Genomic DNA, 15,864 nt, shown 5'->3' with positions numbered 1-15,864 from the left:
TGTTTGCTTTTACAGCCCCAAAATATACACTGATGTGGGCAGAAGAGTATTAAATACTGACATTTAGTTTAGAAAAATTTTAAGCAAAATAAGTAAATTTTTATGGATACCTTCTCCAGCACAGCAAGACTTTTACTTCATGCTGGCTTCCACAGGTTTGGGAGAGTAGTTAACTCATTCAGCAGCCACTGGGAATCTGTGCAGTTCATCTGCAGTGGTTTCCATAAAGATCCTTGTCACTGCGTGCTGACAGGAAACTCAGTATTGGTGGAGGAACTCTTCTGTTTGTGCTTCCAAGTAAGTCTTTCAGGAAAATCAGTGTTTCAGCATTTGTTTTCAGTCAAAAATGGTGTTTTGTCACATCCCAGATCCAGTGAGAGCCCGTTCCGTGCTACTCCTGAGCACTCAGCAGAGCTGGGTGCAGAAATGTTCTTGTGCTCTGCTCCTAGAGATCTCCTCCCAGATTCAGCTGGAATAATGAATTCAGACTTCTCCTAGCACTATGAACAGACAGGATAACTGCAGGTGTCTGTTGAATTCTGTTCTGCCCTTGCAATTTCAATGAGGTGCTTTTTATAAAGAAGTTTGCATTCAAGTCTCCAGCACCAGGTTTTCATGCCCAAGCCAGTGTCTGACAAAGTGCACAGATTTTTCAGGGGCTGTGACACATTTCCTACCCATTCACAGGTTTTGGCAGTGCTAGTTCAAAACTGCTGCATTGTTTGGGCAAGTTCAACAATCAATATGTAACTGGAAGTCATTAGACTTCCAATCTGAAATTAGCTCAAATTTCTAAGCCTCCCTCTGAGGCTTAGATATTCAATCTAATTAAAAATCATCTTGTTCTACCAGGCTGAACGACTTCATTGTCCATTGAATATCCAGGATCAAATGGGCATTTGGGAGGCAGATATAGCTGAGAAACAGAAATCAGTAAAGTAAAATAAACTTTCTTTTCACTTTGTAGAAAGAAATCAGAACAAACCTATGTTCATATGAAAATCTCCAATTTGCAGTCAAAATGCAGTCAAAAGGAAGAAAGGAAGAAAAACAATCCAGACAGCATTTCCTGTTAAATTTTTATGTACATCTGACTGGTTGGTTCTGGGTTTTTTCCCATTTTGAACTGTGAAAGGCACAACTTTGTCTTTATAGGTAGGTCCTCTGTGACTCACCTGCATGCTTTCAGCTGAGTTCAAACTTCAGAGATGACTTTTGTAGAGAACTCTCAGGCAGTGCAACTGCAGGAGGAAGAAAGCAGATATTTGGACAGGGGAGACAGTTGTGACAGCAAGTGCAGTCTGGTTAAGGAAGCAGCTTTTTTTACCTGTTTACCTTCCTACTCTGCTAGATATTTTGCAAATGTTCTCGGCTTCAATTCCTGTTCTGTCATGCAGATCCACAGAGTGTAATTCTTCTTCAGCTGTGATGATCTCAAATACTGCAGAGTCTTACACTTGGGCTTCCTGCCTGTGTTATGTAGAGATCAGGATAAATATCTTAGTAAGTCCCCATTCCTGACTTGTGAACAGAATGGAGTTTCTGTCAGATTTTGCCTTGGATTCACAGGTGAGAAACGGTGGGTTTGCTGAATTCTGTGCTAAGCATTTCTCTTTTCCAAATGTCAGGAAATACTGAAGGAGGGGAGGAGAATGGTGGAAATGAAAAGTGGTGTGTAGAAAATGACAGGAGGAAACCCAAGGCTCACCCAAGTGAGCACCACAATGTTAATGTTAATGTTAATTCAGCTACAGCCTTGATTTGATCTGGATCTTATTCAGGATGCAGTGAGTGATGTGTGCCCTGAGTGGGTGGAGGAAGGAGAACTATGTGGGGTTCAGGACATCAGGACATCATCATTATTGCATTTCTGAAATCCCCCCAAAAGCGAATCATCCACTAATATATGTGCAGAACAACTCAGGATAGGCAGCAAAGAGCTGGAATGGGCATATCCATCACAGCAACTCGTTAGGAGGATGGTTAATTACCTGCCTGCAAGGGCAAGATCTCTTTCTCATCTTTATATTTCAGTCAGCAGATATGGTCTGAATCCTTAGTGAGGAGCAAGGAATGGAGGCCTGAAGTTAGGATGGAAGTGCTTTCCTGTCCAGCTAGCTGCCAGAATGGAAGAATTTTATTGAGATAGTAAATAGAATCCTACTTTTTCTTTGCCAGGTTCAGTAAGTCTGGGAGGGGATTATCTGAGTTCACTCCAGTCCAGAAACCATCACTGCCCACAAGGGCAGGAGTTTTCATGGTTTGTGTGCATTTGCAGAGCAGGAAGGGTTTTTGCAAAGGAATTGAATGCTGTGTGAATTCAGGAAACAACTATGCAAAGTTGCATTTTGGCAAAGGAACGAGGCTCAGTGTTAAACCAAGTAAGTGCATGATCTGAACAAGAGTGTTTGGAATCAGTATTGTGTAATTACCCTGGGAGGGGAATCTCCTTCTGTATCTACCACTTCTGGGGCTGAAATGAGAGTGTGGCTGGAACATTTAGTGGAAACAGAGCAGCAAGAATAAGTCTGGGGGTTTTTTATAATCTCTGAGAGTTCATGGAGAGTAGCTCTTATGAGAGGAATCCTTCCAAGAATTCCAGTAAATTTCTACTCACACAAAGGATACAAGGAGTAAATTCCCAGCAAAATAGAAATCATGTAAATCAGTGTGGAGTGCCAGACAGATGACAAATCTTTCACCAAACTACAGAGCTGTCTCAATTCCCAAGTTGCTTGACCTTCATGGTATACCTTGGTAGGAGATAACTGCAGACAGTGTAAAAGAATGGATTTTCCTTGTGCGTTTCACATTTATCCCTTTTGAAGAGCACCACAAGGTCCCCCCACATGTGGAATTACATGAGTAAGAAAGGAGAAGATGGCTCTTCAGAAAACTGGCAAGTCTCTGTCCTATAAAAAAAGATGATTTGATATGTATTAACAGGTATAGAAAAGCCTGCAGAAGTTCTGCTTATGTGAAATACTGAGGCAGGTGTCCTTGCCAGATATTGTCCCCAGTCACACCTTCCCCTGCAGAACTGCTCAGGACTGGGGAGTGCAGTGCTCCTGGAAATGTCTTTCCAAGACACAGCTTTGAAAATAGATACCAACTCCATGATTTCTGTAGGGAGAGCCTTGGTTGATTCCTGGCTATGCCAAAGCCTCCCATCATCAGGGTACTTCATCATTCTTAACCTGAAAAAAATATTGACACAAAACCTGCAAGGGGACAGAGGGGACACCCCAGCCTTCATTTTGTGGGGATCTCTAACAGGCATTTTGCACATAGAGTTTTATGTTGATGTCAAATAATTGGCAGCTGAAATGTGCAGGAGAGTCTGGGGGTTTTTGTAAGGGAGTGTTTGACTGTGTGTACTCAGGAAATGCAGACAAACTGACCTTTGGAAGTGGAACCAGGCTGCTGGTAAAGCCCAGTAGGTATCTCCTCACCAATGACAGACTGAACCTTTTAGGTTTTTTATTAGATCTTACTTAGAATACAGAGGGAAAAGCTTCTTTACAACTTGAAGGAAAGAGGGTGTTGGGGAGGAGAGCACATTCTGAACACTGAGCTTCTAACGGCTTTGCCATATTGCTCTGAGTGGAACAGCGCTGAAACTGTTCCTGTGCTGAAAATCAGTGAATGTATTTGTGCTGTGGAGCACCCCAGTTAGAGGAACCCTCCTGGGGAATGTATTTGAGATTATCCTACATGAGTAGCCTTTGTCTACTCCTAAGATTAGATAGAGCTGCTTTCTGGGACTTGGGTTTGCATCCCTTACTGGATTCATTGTCAACTAAACAAACAAGACAGAATTAGGACCTTAGATTGGTTTTCTCTGGAAGCTTCTGTCTGTTTAATTTTCCTCTGCTTCTTTCTCTAATGGGTCTGGTCCTTTGCTTAATTTCTGAGATTGACTGGCTGCCTGATCTGCCTGACTCCTTCTGACCATCAGAAGTTTTAGAAACAGCTCTGTTAGTTGCTTTAAAAAGTGGTGAGAATTTCATCCCCTTTTGAAATTTCAGTGTGTTTTGGCTGTTAAAGGCTGAGGCTTTTCTCCTTTACCATTCTTGCATAAAGGCTGATTACTGTGGGATAACTGAGTCTTCCTGGAAGCTCACCTTTGGGAGAGGCGCAAAACCAATTCTGAAATCAGGTACACCTAAAAACAAACACTTTTTTCACATTATAAGGTGAAGGCTGAGATTCTCCTCTCTCCTGAACAAGTCCAAGAACTTCAAATATGTTATGCTAAAATGGTTTGGATTTCTCCTGTGTTCAGAATTGTTTCTGTCTGAAAATATCAGAGGTATGCAGCTGGCAAAACATCCTAGTTGAGACTCAAATCTGTGTGACAAGGGTGGCATCTGTTTTCCCCCTTGATCTCTCTTGGAACGTATTTGTGTGGACCGAAAGCTGTGTGTGGTTTTTGTTAGTGAGTGTGTCACTGTGTGAATTCAGCATCTGGCTGGAAAGTGACCTTTGGAAGTGGGACACAACTGAGAGTGAAACCTGGTAGGTGGAAAACCTGAAGGGAGTTATGGATAGGAAAGCCTAATTCTTCTTTCCAGGAAAGCATTGGAACAGCCATTAAAATTCCATTGTTCTTTCCTTCTGAGAGCAACTGAAGGTCAGAGCTTGACCTTGCATCAGAGGAAAAAAAAAATTATTAGTAGAAGTTAAACATCTACTTGAGAGGCTGGATTTTCCTGTGCCATACATGTCACTGAGGTCTGTGACATTTCTAAGTTATTTGCTACACTACTGCCTGTTCCCAGAAACCTCCCAGACCTGCAGACCTCTCATTGTCCTTTATTTCCATTGTCCAGAACCCAGGCAAGGTCCCCATTAATTCCCAGTGGCTGCAGTTCTTTCTCTGCTGGGAAAACTGTTTAAGCCTTTGCTCAGTTGCTTCTGGCTACAGAGAGGTTTCCATCCAGGTTTGCACTTCTTGAGGAAAACAAAAGCTGGGCTGTCATGGAAATAGGTTGGAACAGGCAGGGGATTTTTTGTTCGGGGAATCAAGAAATGTGTTTTGAGGTTTGTGCAGGAAGGTCCAGGAGGAGATCTCTGCTTTTAATGCTGATCTAATGCTGAAGGAGGAATTTTGCTGTGGGATTTCTTTGCATGAATGAAGGAGAAGGCTTTCAGTCAGTGGCCATCTCTGTCCAAACCAAAGAAGACCATAAACTAGGAAAAATCTTTACAGGAAATGTAGTTAAAATTGCCAAGGAGTTTACTTGGGTAGATGAAGTTTAAAAGAATGTCAAGTAGGACCTAATTAGGTATTGGAGGAAAAAGGGGTTTTTGTTTTGAAGGCAATCACTGTGTGAATAGCTATGGAAACAAACTCACCTTTGGAAGTGGAGCACAGCTAAGGGTAAAACCAAGTAAGGTTGAAACCAGTTTTTGCTTAATATTGTAGATATAAAAAATATATATATATAAAATGTCATACTAGTGATATGAGCTGAAGAGAGGTCTACTAAGCAATGTCCTCAATTACCCTGTCAGTGATCTATGTCCTTCCTATCAGATATTCAGTGTGGGATCCTGACCACATTTCGTGCCATGGCCATGCCAGCAGGGGTTGCTTTTCTCTCTCAGCTTGTGGATGAGTTTGTGTTCCTGCTGAGCTGAAAACTGCTGTGTGAGCTGTGGCACAAGCTCACACTGGCAGAGGGACACAGCTTCCAGCTTCAGCTGGTAAGTGCACACACTTTCTTGTTAACTCCTTCCATGTGGGATAAAACTGCCCTGTGCCCAGCCAGATTTTCAGGATACCCTTCCTGGGCTGCTGGCTCTTCAGTTATGGAGTTACAGGTCACCTTCTCTTCTCCAAGATGGGCTCTGGCTTTGGGCAGAAAGAGCAGTGCACCCAAGGAGGATTTGCATCCACGAGTCCCAGAGTTGACCCCACAGGCAGATCATGGCAGTTCTTCACTTGAGGCTGTGGCTGAATCCTCCCAGCATTCAGCACTGTCTGCTGGACTGTGGGTGACCAGTGTTGCCAGCTGGTGGGGAAGGTTTTTGTAAGGAGAGGAAATGCTGTGTGAACACAGGATCAGGTGTTTATGCACCTACCTTTGGCTCTGGAACCAGACTCATTGTTAGGCCACGTAAGTCCAGCGCTGCTGCTGCGCTTTCTGTTGTGTTTGAGATCATTCTTTGGGTGTCTAAGAACAGCAGCCTGGCTGGGGTTTGGTCATCTCTGTGTCCATAGCCAGGGGGGACTTCCCTTCCAGGGAGTGTCCAAACCAAGGCTCCTTGCTCTCTGTCTGACTGGGATGCACACAGTGGCCACACTCCTGCTCCCAAAGGTGCCAGCTGCCCATGCCCAGCCTGGGCTGTGCCACTGCATCCCAGGGAAGCACAGGATCCAGGGTGAGGCACTGTCTCCCCTCTGCTGCCCCTCAGAGCAGGGCCATGGCTGGGCAAAGGCTGGGGCAGAGGTGCTGCTCTGCAGGGCCTTGCTGGGCTTTTTGTTAAGGCAGGAAATGCTGTGGGATTTTGGCTCTGGCTACGGCAAGGTGACCTTTGGCTCAGGGACCCGCCTGTCCATCCAGCCCAGTGAGTGAGAAGATTTTCTTGTGTGTTCTTTGTCCAAAGTCCCTGAGGTGCTGCAGGAGATGGAGCTCCCAGCTCTGGGATTGGGAACTTGCTCTGCTCTTTGACAACAGCTCCAGATCACCCTGGGCTCAGGGGCTGAATTCCCCATCTGGCCAAGGAGGTGCTCAGTGCCTGAGTGTTGCAATCTCTCTCACCCAGCAGTTCTGTGCTGGGGATGTGCCAGGGCTGGGCAATGGAAGGAAAGGCCCAGCTGAAATGGAGAGCAAGGCTTTCAGTGCTGGAACACCTCTGGCACTGCAAAGCTGCCTCCTGCAGCTGCAAATCTGGGCTGCTGGGAAGGTGCCCAGTGTCAGGGCTGATCCAGGCTGGCTCCAGGGCCTTCTTTCCTTCCCTCTTGCCATTCCAGTGCAAGCAGTCTTTGGGACAGGCATCCTAAAGCGGTCCCTGATAACTGAGGGGGAAGCTCTTCCCATCTCTGACATGTCCAGTGACCACAGGCAAAGGCAGTTTTTCCCCAGGGATTTGAACAGAGAAATCGGGTTGGGGCAAAGAGAGGCCAGAGGAGATGTCTGGAAATCTGTGTGGCTGTTTAGAGCCTCTGGCAGGGGCAGCTCCAGTTCTGGATGGATCCCAGCCCTGCAACAGCCCTGGAGGGGGCTGCATGGAGAGCCCCATTTTGTAATGAGCTGTCACACTGTGTGACTTCTGGAGGCTGGGGAAAACTGACCTGGGGGAGTGGAACCAGACTTCTCATTGTCCCAGGTGAGTTGTGTCCCCTCTGAGCCAAGGTGGTCTCAACACTGACAATGCTGAGCTCCAGCTGCACCAAGAGCAGTGCTCTGGCTTTGTGGAGAAATTTGGATGCAATTTCACCCAACAATTCTGTCTGGGGAGCTGCACTCCAGCAGCAGCAGCCCAGGACAGGCACCCAGGAGAGGAAAGGTGAGCTGAGCTCCCAGGGAAAGGAAACCTTGGCGTTGATTTGGAGAAGCCCTGGCCAGAGTGGGGTTCACACCAGAGCAGGAGCCAGCCCTTTGGGCACTGTGCTGGGAAGTCTCATGGCCAGGAATGGACAGGGATTTTGCAAACTGCCTGAGAAAGGAAGCCTTGGGGTTTTCTCTTTGCCTCCTCTTGGTGTTGCAGTTCCCAGGGCCAATGGCATCTCCTGTGCCAGGGCTCATCCCTGTCCCATCCAGAGCAGCTGAGAGGCCGTCTGAGTCCTGGGCTCCTGCAGGAGTGTCTCACACTGTGTGTCACCAGCACAGCCAAGCTCCAGCTGGACCAGGGACAAAGCTGCATCTTCTGCCAAGAACCTTTGCTGCTGCTGCTGCTGCTTCCCTCCAGGCTGTCTCCTCTTGCTGCATTCCTGCAATTAGGCACCTTGAAATGAGAAAGAGAAGCCGGGAGTGTGTAACAGAGGCACAGAGGATTTGTGTTTGCCCATTTCCAGCAGGGCAAAGCCAGGGGGAGAGCTGATGCTCTGAGGAGGCTCCTTGGGCTTTTTGTTAGGGCAGGAACTGCTGTGTGACAACAGCTACAGGATCACCTTTGGCTCAGGGACCCGACTGTCCGTCCAGCCCAGTGAGTGAGCAGCTTGCCTGTCAGCTTCCCAATTCCTCCCCAATGCAAGGGGAATGCTTTCCAATTCCTCCTTTCATTCCACTTTCCCACTCCTGAAGCGCCTTCTCTCCCAGCACAGGCTCTGAGCTCAGTGTGCTCTCGAAGGGGGCTGTGCTTGCACAGAGGAATTCTCACCTCGGGCTCTGTGTGACCATTGGAAAATTGTCCCCTGTGCCCTGCTGGGGCTGTCCCTGTCAGCCACACCAAAGGCTGCCGTGCCCAGGACACATGAGAGCACTGCTCTGCTGGCTTTTGTTCTGTGATTTCCATGGGATCTGGTCCTCCCTTGGAGCTGGGACAAAGCCAGGTGTGAGACCCTTGTGTCTCCTGCCAAAATTACTTTTTAGCCCTAGAGGCCAATGCAGAAATGTGCTCGGCAATAACGTGGGGTGTAACTGTTGGGAAGCCTTTCTGTAAGCACAGAGAGCCCAGTGTCCTCTCTCTGCCCATGGAAAAACTGTGAGCTGCTGTGGGAGGAAGGCTGAGGGCAGAAAGTTGTCTTTGGTAAGGGGGGAACGCTCAAAGTCACAGAAATCTGTGAGATGCTGACAAGTGCTTGTGCCCTGAGCAGCCCTGGCTGCTCCTGCAGGGGCTCCAGGCCCTTGTGGGCAGCTCTGGGTGAGCCTGGTTTGTGGGGCAGGATGGCAGAGCTCAGGAATTTGTGATTTCCCTTGCCTTTCACTGTTTCCTCCCACCTCTGCTGGGAGAGCCAGATGTCACTCTCTTCTGGCTGTTTGCTGTCTGGTGGCTGTGAGGTTTTGCTGAAGCTGGCCCTGGCTGTGGCATTTTGCAGGGGCAGGGCTGGGCAGGTTCAGCTTCGGGGCTGACAGCAGAGTTTCCCTGAAAGTCACCGAGTAGCTCCAGGTTAGGTGTCCTGTGGGCTGAAACACGGGGGAGGAAGAGGCATCAGGGTGCCCCTGGCACTGGGGACAGCTCTTCTCATCTGCCCCACACAGGCACAGGGCTGGGATTCCATCTGCATGGATTTCTTGATTGTTTTTACCATCTGAGGGCTCAGAGGGATGGGACAGGAGAAGGACACTGCTGTGTGGGGGTCAGAGGCAGTGACAAGGACAATACCTATTCACACCTGGAACTCAATGGGAAACCTCCTGCTGTTTTCTGGAGTAAAAGTGCATTTTGAGGCTTCTGTCAGTGAGTGTGAATTTGGGAATGGGACCAAACAGAAGGTGACACCTGGTAGGTGGAAGCGCAGCTTGAAGGAGAGAATAGCAATGTGCCATCTCTCACCTGGAGCAAAACCACCTGGGTTGTGTTGGGAAGGGCTCTGCCCAGGGCTGGAGTTGGTGTGTGGGAGGGGTGAGAGACAGAGAGCAGAGAGTTGTGAGTGTGCAGGCTGTGCAGGATGGCTCTTCAGGAGAGCTCTCATTTGGGGGCCAGGGTCCTAGTGCTGTGTGAGGAGCTGTGATCACCACCTGCATCTTCTCTCTGTGGGACAAAGATGCTCCCAGGGGTCATCTCTGCCAGAGCTGAGAGGGATGGCCAGCTGGGACTGTGCAAGAAATGCCCAGCCAGCAAAGCTCAGCTTTCCAGGGAATCAGCCCCTGAGGAGACTGACAGGGTTTGTGTTGAGAAGGCAAACACTGTGTGGGGCTGGCTTTGGCAACAAGGTCATCTTTGGAGGTGGAACTCAGCTAAGAGTAAATCCCAGTAAGTGTGGAAGCTTTTTCCTGCTTCATCCCGTGGCACCAGTCAGTGAGAGGGGAGTGGAGGGAGATGGATTCAATCTGTGGGAATTTTGCTGTTTTCTCTGCCTACAGAACGGACCTGGCCTAAGAAAGGCTGTGAATTTCCTCCTTTGCTCACCCCTGCCAGCCCCTGCTCTCTCCCTTCACCCAAGCAGACAGAGCTCCTGAGCCCTCTTGCTCAGGGATAGACAATTCCTGCCACAGCCACCCAGACCTCTGGAAATCAGGGTGGGATGCTGATGGCTCTGTCAGGCACAGCCCAGGGAGCTGCTCCTTTGCTCCAGAGAGGAAAGGATCAATGAACAATGCTCCTGTTTGCCCCACAATCCCAGCTGTCATCCCTGCTGGGGATGGGGTGCCCCAGACTCTTCCTTCCAAGGCTGAAGTGATTCTTGGCTTCCAGTACCTGGTGTTGGTTGGCAGGAGCTGCTCTGCTGCAGGGTGCTGGAGGAGGAAGTGGCAGCAGAGCTGATGGTTTTTGTTGGGCTGTGAAGGACTGTGTGAGCTCAGGGAACTACAAACTGATCCTGGGGACAGGGACACAGCTGGTTGTGAAGCCCAGTGAGTACAAGATGTGCCCAGCTGGGGGAATTCCTGGGCTCTGCTATCCCTGACCTCCCTTCCCACCTCCCTGGGCACTTTCCTGGGGCTGAGTGGAGCAGGCTCCCCTGGGACAGGAACAGAATCTGCTGATTTGGCCCAGCCCAGCCTGCCCTCCTCTCCCTCAGCAAGGGAATCTGGCTCTGGGCTGCACAAAATGTGCCCAATTCCAGGGACAGCCACGGGTCTCAGAGCTACCTCTGAAACCCACCCACACCCAAAGCTGGGGGTGCCCAGCAGGTCCCTGCACAGGAGCAGAGCCCCTGGTTCTGGGAAAGCCTTGCCATGCCTGGGACTCGTCTCTCATGGGAGCTAAAAGCCAGGAAAGGCAAAGGGAGCTGCTGCTTTTCAGGCAAGAGCTGGGGAATAGATGCTGCCTTGCTGCAGGGAATGGCACCCAAGTGGAGCCTGGTGTGTCAGGAAGCTTTGCTGGGCCTGGATTTGCAGGTGCTTTGTGCTTAAGATCAAGTGTGGGGCTGGCAGAGGCGTTTTTGCAATGAAATGTGTCAGGGTGTAAATGTGGCAGCCAGAACCATTTTTGGCAAGGGGACGCTGCTCTCAGTCCTGCCAGGTGAGCAAACCCTTGTCCTGGGAAGTGGAATTGCTTCATTTGTCTCTTGCTCGTGGTTGTTTGGAGGGAGGCAGAGGTTTGGGAAGCACAATGTCTGCAGCCCTGCCATTGCCTGGGTGTCCCCTGGATTTGCTTTTCCCACATGGCTCCCTGCCCTCTGCCCCTGCCTGCTCTGTTACAGAGTCAAAGCTTCTTTGCAGTCTGTTCCCATTGCCCTCTATCCTCTGAGCAGAGAAGGATGTGTGTGTCACAGAGAAGTGACACTTCTCCTGGGACACTTGTCCCCTTGATCCTGCAGTGGATCCAGAGCTCCTTTGGCTCCCCAGGGTCCCTGCACGCAGCCCGGTTTGTGTCACGGTGGCAGCAGCGATGGGTGAGCAATGGTGCTTCCCACAAGGACACCTCCAGGAGGCTGACAAGGCTCCTGGGAATGCCCAAGAAGTGCTGGCTGAGCAGGCACAGGTGCCTCATTGCTTAAATCTCTCTGAGCCCCGGGGAACCTTTGCCCTCAGACTGGGTTCTCTCACCATTGCGGATTTCCCACCCTGACAGCAACGCAGGGCACGGCCTGGGGACACTGCAGGGACAGGAGGAGGAGGAGGAGGGGGAGGAAGAGGAGGAGATGGAGTGGTGATGGCTTCTGGCCCAAGCCCTGACCCCATCCCAGGCAGTCAGCTTGTCAAGCACTGCTCTTGCCCAGGCACCTCCTGCCTTGTGTCTCCCCTCTGCTGCCCCTCAGAGCAGGGCCATGGCTGGGCAAAGGCTGGGGCAGAGGTGCTGCTCTGCAGGGCCTTGCTGGGCTTTTTGTTAAGGCAGGAAATGCTGTGGGATTTTGGCTCTGGCTACGGCAAGGTGACCTTTGGCTCAGGGACCCACCTGTCCATCCAGCCCAGTGAGTGAGAAGATTTTCTTGTGTGTTCTTTGTCCAAAGTCCCTGAGGTGCTGCAGGAGATGGAGCCCCCAGCTCTGGGATTGGGAACTTGCTCTGCTCTTTGACAACAGCTCCAGCTCACCCTGGGCTCAGGGGCTGAATTCCCCATCTGGCCAAGGAGGTGCTCAGTGCCTGGGTGTTGCAATCTCTCTCACCCAGCAGTTCTGTGCTGGGGCTGTGCCAGGGCTGGGCAATGGAAGGAAAGGCCCAGCTGAAATGGAGAGCAAGGCTTTCAGTGCTGGAACACCTCTGGCACTGCAAAGCTGCCTCCTGCAGCTGCAAATCTGGGCTGCTGGGAAGGTGCCCGGTGTCAGGGAGCCTGATCCAGGCTGGTTCCAGGGCCTTCTTTCCTTCCCTCTTGCCATTCCAGTGCAAGCAGTCTTTGGGACAGGCATCCTAAACCGGTCCCTGATAACTGAGGAGGAAGCTCTTCCCATCTCTGACATGTCCAGTGACCACAGGCAAAGGCAGTTTTTCCCCAGGGATTTGAACAGAGAAATCGGGTTGGGGCAAAGAGAGGCCAGAGGAGATGTCTGGAAATCTGTGTGGCTGTTTAGAGCCTCTGGCAGGGGCAGCTCCAGCTCTGGATGGATCCCAGCCCTGCAACAGCCCTGGAGGGGGCTGCATGGAGAGCCCCATTTTGTAATGAGCTGTCACACTGTGTGACTTCTGGAGGCTGGGGAAAACTGACCTGGGGGAGTGGAACCAGACTTCTCATTGTCCCAGGTGAGTTGTGTCCCCTCTGAGCCAAGGTGGCCTCAACACTGACAATGCTGAGCTCCAGCTGCACCAAGAGCAGTGCTCTGGCTTTGTGGAGAAATTTGGGCTTTCCAAGGAAAGAAGTGGGAGACCTTATGCTTAACCAGTGTCTACTGGAAATGTGCTGGGGAAAAAAAGCATTGGAAAAGTGACAACAAGTATGAGAAATGCAAAAGCAGGGATATGTAAGACTAAATATGATTTCTGAGCTTTGGGACAGTGAACCTAGTGGAAAATTTCAGTCCACTTAAAAACAGGATTAATGTTTGAAAACGAAGAGCAAAATGCTGAGCTCCAGCTGCACCAAGAGCAGTGCTCTGGCTTTGTGGAGAAATTTGGATGCAATTTCACCCAACAATTCTGTCTGGGGAGCTGCACTCCAGCAGCAGCAGCCCAGGACAGGCACTCAGGAGAGGAAAGGTGAGCTGAGCTCCAAGGGAAAGGAAACCTTGGTGTTGATTTGGAAAAGCCCTGGCCAGAGTGGGGTTCACACCAGAGCAGGAGCCAGCCCTTTGGGCACTGTGCTGGGAAGTCTCATGGCCAGGAATGGACAGGGATTTTGCAAACTGCCTGAGAAAGGAAGCCTTGGGGTTTTCTCTTTGCCTCCTCTTGGTGTTGCAGTTCCCAGGGCCAATGGCATCTCCTGTGCCAGGGCTCATCCCTGTCCTCCCAGCAGGAGCCCAGAGCAGCTGAGAGGCCGCTGAGCCCTGGGCTCCTGCAGGAGTGTCTCACACTGTGTGTCACCAGCACAGCCAAGCTCCAGCTGGACCAGGGACAAAGCTGCATCTTCTGCCAAGAACCTTTGCTGCTGCTGCTTCTTCTTCCCTCCAGGCTGTCTCCTCTTGCTGCATTCCTGCAATTAGGCACCTTAAAATGAGAAAGAGAAGCCGGGAGTGTGCAACAGAGGCACAGAGGATTTGTGTTTGCCCATTTCCAGCAGGGCAAAGCCAGGGGGAGAGCTGATGCTCTGAGGAGGCTCCTTGGGCTTTTTGTTAGGGCAGGAACTGCTGTGTGACAACAGCTACAGGATCACCTTTGGCTCAGGGACCCGACTGTCCGTCCAGCCCAGTGAGTGAGCAGCTTGCCTGTCAGCTTCCCAATTCCTCCCCAATGCAAGGGGAATGCTTTCCAATTCCTCCTTTCATTCCACTTTCCCACTCCTGAAGCGCCTTCTCTCCCAGCACAGGCTCTGAGCTCAGTGTGCTCTCGAAGGGGGCTGTGCTTGCACAGAGGAATTCTCACCTCGGGCTCTGTGTGACCATTGGAAAATTGTCCCCTGTGCCCTGCTGGGGCTGTCCCTGTCAGCCACACCAAAGGCTGCTGTGCCCAGGGCACATGAGAGCACTGCTCTGCTGGCTTTTGTTCTGTGATTTCCATGGGATCTGGTCCTCCCTTGGAGCTGGGACAAAGCCAGGTGTGAGACCCTTGTGTCTCCTGCAAAAATTACTTTTTAGCCCTAGAGGCCAATGCAGAAATGTGCTCGGCAATAACGTGGGGTGTAACTGTTGGGAAGCCTTTCTGTAAGTACAGAGAGCCCAGTGTCCTCTCTCTGCCCATGGGAAAACTGTGAGCTGCTGTGGGAGGAAGGCTGAGGGCAGAAAGTTGTCTTTGGTGAGGGGGGAACGCTCAAAGACACAGAAATCTGTGAGATGCTGACAAGTGCTTGTGCCCTGAGCAGCCCTGGCTGCTCCTGCAGGGGCTCCAGGCCCTTGTGGGCAGCTCTGGGTGAGCCTGGTTTGTGGGGCAGGATGTCAGAGCTCAGGAATTCGTGATTTCCCTTGCCTTTCACTGTTTCTTCCCACCTCTGCTGGGAGAGCCAGATGTCACTCTCTTCTGGCTGTTTGCTGTCTGGTGGCTGTGAGGTTTTGCTGAAGCTGGCCCTGGCTGTGGCATTTTGCAGGGGCAGGGCTGGGCAGGTTCAGCTTCGGGGCTGGCAGCAGAGTTTCCCTGAAAGTCACCGAGTAGCTCCAGGTTAGGTGTCGTGTGGGCTGAAACACGGGGGAGGAAGAGGCACCAGGGCACCCCTGGCACTGGGGACAGCTCTTCTCATCTGCCCCACACAGGCACAGGGCTGGGATTCCATCTGCATGGATTTCTTGATTGCTTTTACAATCTGAGGGCTCAGAGGAATGGGACAGGAGAAGGACACTGCTGTGTGGGGGTCAGAGGCAGTGACAAGGACAATACCTATTCACACCTGGCACTCAATGGGAAACCTCCTGCTGTTTTCTGGAGTAAAAGTGCATTTTGAGGCTTCTGTCAGTGAGTGTGAATTTGGGAATGGGACCAAACAGAAGGTGACACCTGGTAGGTGGAAGCGCAGCTTGAAGGAGAGAATAGCAAAGTGCCATCTCTCACCTGGAGCAAAACCACCTGGGCTGTGTTGGGAAGGGCTCTGCCCAGGGCTGGAGTTGGTGTGTGGGAGGGGTGAGAGACAGAGAGCAGAGAGTTGTGAGTGTGCAGGCTGTGCAGGATGGCTCTTCAGGAGAGCTCTCATTTGGGGGCCAGGGTCCTAGTGCTGTGTGAGGAGCTGTGATCACCACCTGCATCTTCTCTCTGTGGGACAAAGATGCTCCCAGGGGTCATCTCTGCCAGAGCGGAGAGGGATGGCCAGCTGGGACTGTGCAAGAAATGCCCAGCCAGCAAAGCTCAGCTTTCCAGGGAATCAGCCCCTGAGGAGACTGACAGGGTTTGTGTTGAGAAGGCAAACACTGTGTGGGGCTGGCTTTGGCAACAAGGTCATCTTTGGAGGTGGAACTCAGCTAAGAGTAAATCCCAGTAAGTGTGGAAGCTTTTTCCTGCTTCATCCCGTGGCACCAGTCAGTGAGAGGGGAGTGGAGGGAGATGGATTCAATCTGTGGGAATTTTTCTGTTTTCTCTGCCTACAGAAGAGACCTGGCCTAAAAAAGGCCGTGAATTTCCTCCTTTGCTCACCCCTGCCAGCCCCTGCTCTCTCCCTTCACCCAAGCAGACAGAGCTCCTGAGCCCTCTTGCTCAGGGATAGACAATTCCTGCCACAGCCACCCAGACCTCTGGAAATCAGGGTGGGATGCTGATGGCTGTGTCTGGCACAGCCCAGGGAGCTGCTCCTTTGCTCCAGA

At 50.9% G+C, this 15,864-nt stretch overlaps 1 protein-coding gene across 1 annotated transcript in view; it reads left to right on the top strand.

Moving 5' to 3' along the window:
• LOC131588716 (M1-specific T cell receptor alpha chain-like) overlaps nucleotides 1-15,864 on the top strand; it is a 221,624-nt gene that overhangs the window by 180,167 nt on the left and 25,593 nt on the right. Inside the window, exon 3 of the mRNA XM_058857643.1 lies at nucleotides 11,033-11,073. Within this exon, the coding sequence (XP_058713626.1) occupies nucleotides 11,033-11,073 (41 nt within the window). The remainder of the gene's footprint in view (nucleotides 1-11,032; nucleotides 11,074-15,864) is intronic.

This window comes from Poecile atricapillus, chromosome 27 (assembly GCF_030490865.1).
Source record: "Poecile atricapillus isolate bPoeAtr1 chromosome 27, bPoeAtr1.hap1, whole genome shotgun sequence".
NCBI lineage: Eukaryota > Metazoa > Chordata > Aves > Passeriformes > Paridae > Poecile > Poecile atricapillus.
Note: the sequence above shows the minus strand (reverse complement) of the source record. Positions and strands in the feature narration are given on the sequence as shown.